Source organism: Nycticebus coucang, chromosome 17, assembly GCF_027406575.1.
Source record: "Nycticebus coucang isolate mNycCou1 chromosome 17, mNycCou1.pri, whole genome shotgun sequence".
Taxonomy (NCBI): Eukaryota; Metazoa; Chordata; class Mammalia; order Primates; family Lorisidae; genus Nycticebus; species Nycticebus coucang.
This window is the reverse complement of record NC_069796.1, coordinates 47,083,894-47,087,745: the sequence shown is the minus strand read 5'-3', so window position 1 is coordinate 47,087,745 and position 3,852 is coordinate 47,083,894. Positions and strand designations below refer to the sequence as shown.

Below are 3,852 nucleotides of genomic sequence, written 5' to 3'. Positions count from 1 at the left end.
GGCCCTTTCCCTTCCATCTTCATTTCTGTTCAAGGACTTGTGCAAGAGGCACTTGCGAAAACTTTAATTCAAGCCCTTTTTTTGTCTGTTTTGTTTTGTTCTCATGGGAACATGAGAGAAAGCTGAAAAGCTTTCAATTGATTTAATGAGAAAACATGACCTTTAGGCCCTTCTTTGATGGAGTGGAGTGGTAGTGACTGAAATTTTAGTCTTAAGAGGATGTATAAATATGTGTGTAAAAAAGCAACTATTGCATTTTGTATCAAGTGAAACCACTGGCCTGGTTGATTCACTGAGTTTTCTGGCTGAATTCTAAACTGCAGGAAAATAACACAGACACTTGTCATGAAGCTGGTAACTGTCTTCCTGTTGGTGACAATCATGATTTGCAGCTACTCTGGTAAGTAGCCTCCAACACTGATATTTCTCTACTTTCTATGAATAAGAACACAAATAACGAGCCTAAACTCACTGATAGTGGAATATGATAAAAGGAGTTTTTATTTGTAAGTGTTCTCTTAAACTGACACATGATAATTGCACATATTTACAAAATTGGAAGAAGTTTTAGAATCACAGAAAATAGAAACGTTAGAAAGTATGTCAGATTTCACCCACTCAGTCTCTAATCCATTAGACATAAATGATCCCTAAGGCATCCCACATGAGAAGTTGGCTAACTCACACGAGAGGGTAAAACAGCACTTTTCTCAGTTGGACCATGGTCAACATTAGTTTTTCTTATTTTTCTTAATCCTGAGTCAAAATCTAACTTTATAAGTCACTGCTTTTGCTTTTGAAACTATGTGGAGTCATTTCTTGCTATCATCTCCAATTAACTAGGTGAATAGGTTGGTTGTCCTGAGGCAGCAACATTCAAATGTCAGCTCACCCTGGAGATATTCATTGAGTAGCTACAACTTGTTGGACAATGGATAAGCATTTGAAGATTTGGACCTTAGTCCAAGATAAATAGTGTTCTCACATTGCTTATAGTCTGGTAGGGGGGATAAGACTTCTACAGAAGTTATTAAAATATATGACTATTTAAATACCCAAGGAGATATGCAACTAGAGCTCTGTGAGTGTCCTGAAGGGCGAAAGGTTTAATTTACTGGTAAGAGTACAGAGACTATAGCCTGGGAACAGTATGGGAACTCGTCCATTCTTTTTGGAAGGAATCCCCGCAACTATCAGAAAGATACATTCGACTGCATTGAAAAAAACACATCCTGATGGCCACTGCTCATTAAGAGAACATAAAGGTTTGAGGATCTTCCTTGACGAAGATATAAATACATATCGAGAAGACATTCACTACAGTATGTGAAATAAGAAGTCTAGAAATTGGTCATGAGACACTGGTTACTCCCCATAACTGCACTGGCAAATTTAGTTGTGAATTTTATGGAATAGTAGAGTGTAACTTCACTAGTTTTGGATATTGCATTGTTCTGTAGTGTGGGAGACAAGTACCTATGGGTGACAGAGGCAATAGAATGGAGGATGGAGGGAAATAATACCTTCTCTATGGGGGAAAGTTTGGAGGGGGAAATAGGTGGTAGAAGATGGAGGAAAAATAGGTGCACAGGCTCCATTTTTATAGCTTGAATGGAAAAATTAAAAGGTTGCCAAAGAAAATGAGCAATGGAAGATCTCAGCCAGCAAAAGGCTGTGTGTTTTTTGGTATATACTCACACATTTGTTCAGCTGCACACATGCTTTTGTAAAACTATGTGTAATGCATTTTTCCCAGTCTCTACACTTTTTCTCCCACTCATCCTCTATGTGAAAGTTATCTTTCTAAAGCTAAAACATAAAATGCAATTGTCCCATGGAAAAGCAATGATAGCTCCCAACGCCCTCGAGAAAAAATTCCAAACTCATTGGTTTGACATTCAAACCTCTTCCTTTCATTCAATGTTCTCACCTCACACTCTTTATCTTCCATCTCTAGAAAGCCCCACTGGATCAGTTCATTACAGCTTTTCTGAGCAGAAGACCCACCATTCTGTGTATACACTTCCATCTTAACATCTTAGTGCCTTCTTCATTTTCTTTCTAAATTGTTGCCCGTCTTTTTTAGCTTAAGTTACAGATGTTCATCTCAGACATAGCTCTAATATTATTTCTTTTGTAAGATTCCTGCAACACCCACACAAAAAAGGCATTAGTCACCCTTTCCTTTGTGTTTTCATACAACTTTGTCTATTGAGTTATCAAAACACAGGCCACATAAATCCTTATTGTCCATTGGACCATATGAGGTCTCCCTATGCTATTTGTCTGTGTATCCCCACTAACTGGCATAGATCCCATGTTCAGCTGTCCCTGCAGTGTCAAGCTGAATTGGCTGGGAGCAGATCCCTGAACTATAGTAGGGTTGATTGTCATCCCTGAATGGAGATTCATCAGGGCATCTCTCCTAATGAATCGCCACATACAGAGCACCTTTCTTTCCATTCAACTACAAGGTTCTATGGAGTACTTACTGCATGCCAGGGTCAGTTTCAGTCATGGAGTGCAGCAGTGAATAAAACATAAATTCTGTCTTCTTTTGGAGCCTACATCATAATGCAAAAATGAAGGCAATAAAAATATCAATTACTACTTCAGGTAAGGGTGGGCAAAAAGAAGACAGAGTACCTGATGGGTGGTGCTATTTCAGATACAGTGGCCATGGCAGGCTTCTCTGAGGAGTAACATTTGAAGAGAGACTGAATGATGTGAGAAAGACAGACACATAGCTGAGGAAAGAGGCAGAGGCTGTCATGGGAAATGAAGATGGGTGGGTCTGGAATGGGGCTGTTGATGAATGGAGTGGAAGGTGATGAGGTCATACGCAGGAACTGAATGTGCCTGTTTTACCTGCTTTCTCTCTTGTTCTGCAGCTACTGCCTTCCTCATCAATAGTTTGCCCCTTCCTGCCCCAGTTGACAAAGTGCTGCCTTTACCTCTGGACAATGTCCTTTCCTTCATGGATCCATTAAAGCTTCTTCTGAAAACTCTCGGCATTTCTGTTGAGCACCTTATAGAAGGGCTGAGGAAGTGTGTGAATGAGCTGGGACCAGAGGCTTCTGAGTCTGTGAAGAAACTGCTGGTAACTATGCCTTGGAGTGACCAATTTGATAAGGGGGAAGGCTTAGTCACCCTAAACACCCACCCCATAAGGGGTATTTCCCCTATACTGATGATGCTTATCTAAAATTTACATGTCTTAAAATGTCAAGGAAAGTGCAATTGTGACCTTTCCAGGAAGAATTTTTAAATGACAGTGTCATATGTTCTAGCTGTGACTTTACCACCAACCACCATGGTGATTTTAGATGAGATTTCAGTACACTGAGTCAGTGTTTCTCCTTCAATAAAATGCTTGGCTAATAAGACAGTGAACATAAATAGTTTTTGCAACATGCTAATTACATGTAAGCTGCTCTGATTTTTATTCTCCTTCTGCATTTCAGGAGGCCCTATCACACTTGGTGTAACTGCAGGATAAAGAAGAGTGAAGTTGAAGGAGGATAATTCTCCCAAAGTCCTGGATAACCCCCATTCCACTGAATAACAGACTAAATGCCCTAAAATGTAGTGACCCCTGAAAAGAATGATTAAAGCAATGAATAGATTTTTCAGTTTGTCCTATTTTTATTTCTGGCAGCTCCCTTCAGAAGCGAATAACTAGCTAATTTTTCCTTTGGATCATAAACTCTAGAGAACCTGTTTTTATAAAAACACGCAGGCATTTTAAGTGCTTCTCCCCCTCTCCTAACTCTAAGTTAAATATCTCCATTTTTTCAAGTATTCTTTACCTGAGGTTATTTCCAGAAATTTTTAATTTAAAAAGTATAAAAA

The 3,852-nt window shown here is 39.2% G+C and overlaps 1 protein-coding gene across 1 annotated transcript; it reads left to right on the top strand.

Moving 5' to 3' along the window:
* Positions 1–267: 267 nt before the first annotated feature.
* On the top strand, positions 268–3,625 carry LOC128568882 (secretoglobin family 3A member 2). The gene is made up of 3 exons (XM_053566855.1): positions 268–400; positions 2,892–3,100; positions 3,465–3,625. The coding sequence occupies exons 1-3, from the start codon at positions 346–348 to the stop codon at positions 3,486–3,488; spliced, it is 288 nt and encodes a 95-aa protein (XP_053422830.1). The 5' UTR covers positions 268–345; the 3' UTR covers positions 3,489–3,625.
* The last annotated feature ends 227 nt before the right edge of the window (positions 3,626–3,852 follow it).

Excerpts from the sequence above, each read along its gene's own strand:
- LOC128568882 (XM_053566855.1), top strand. The coding sequence starts at position 346 with ATGAAGCTGGTAACTGTCTTCCTGTTGGTGACAATCATGATTTGCAGC. Across the intron at positions 401-2,891 it reads CATGATTTGCAGCTACTCTG|CTACTGCCTTCCTCATCAAT; the intron begins GTAAGTAGCCTC and ends CTTGTTCTGCAG. Across the intron at positions 3,101-3,464 it reads AGTCTGTGAAGAAACTGCTG|GAGGCCCTATCACACTTGGT; the intron begins GTAACTATGCCT and ends TCTGCATTTCAG.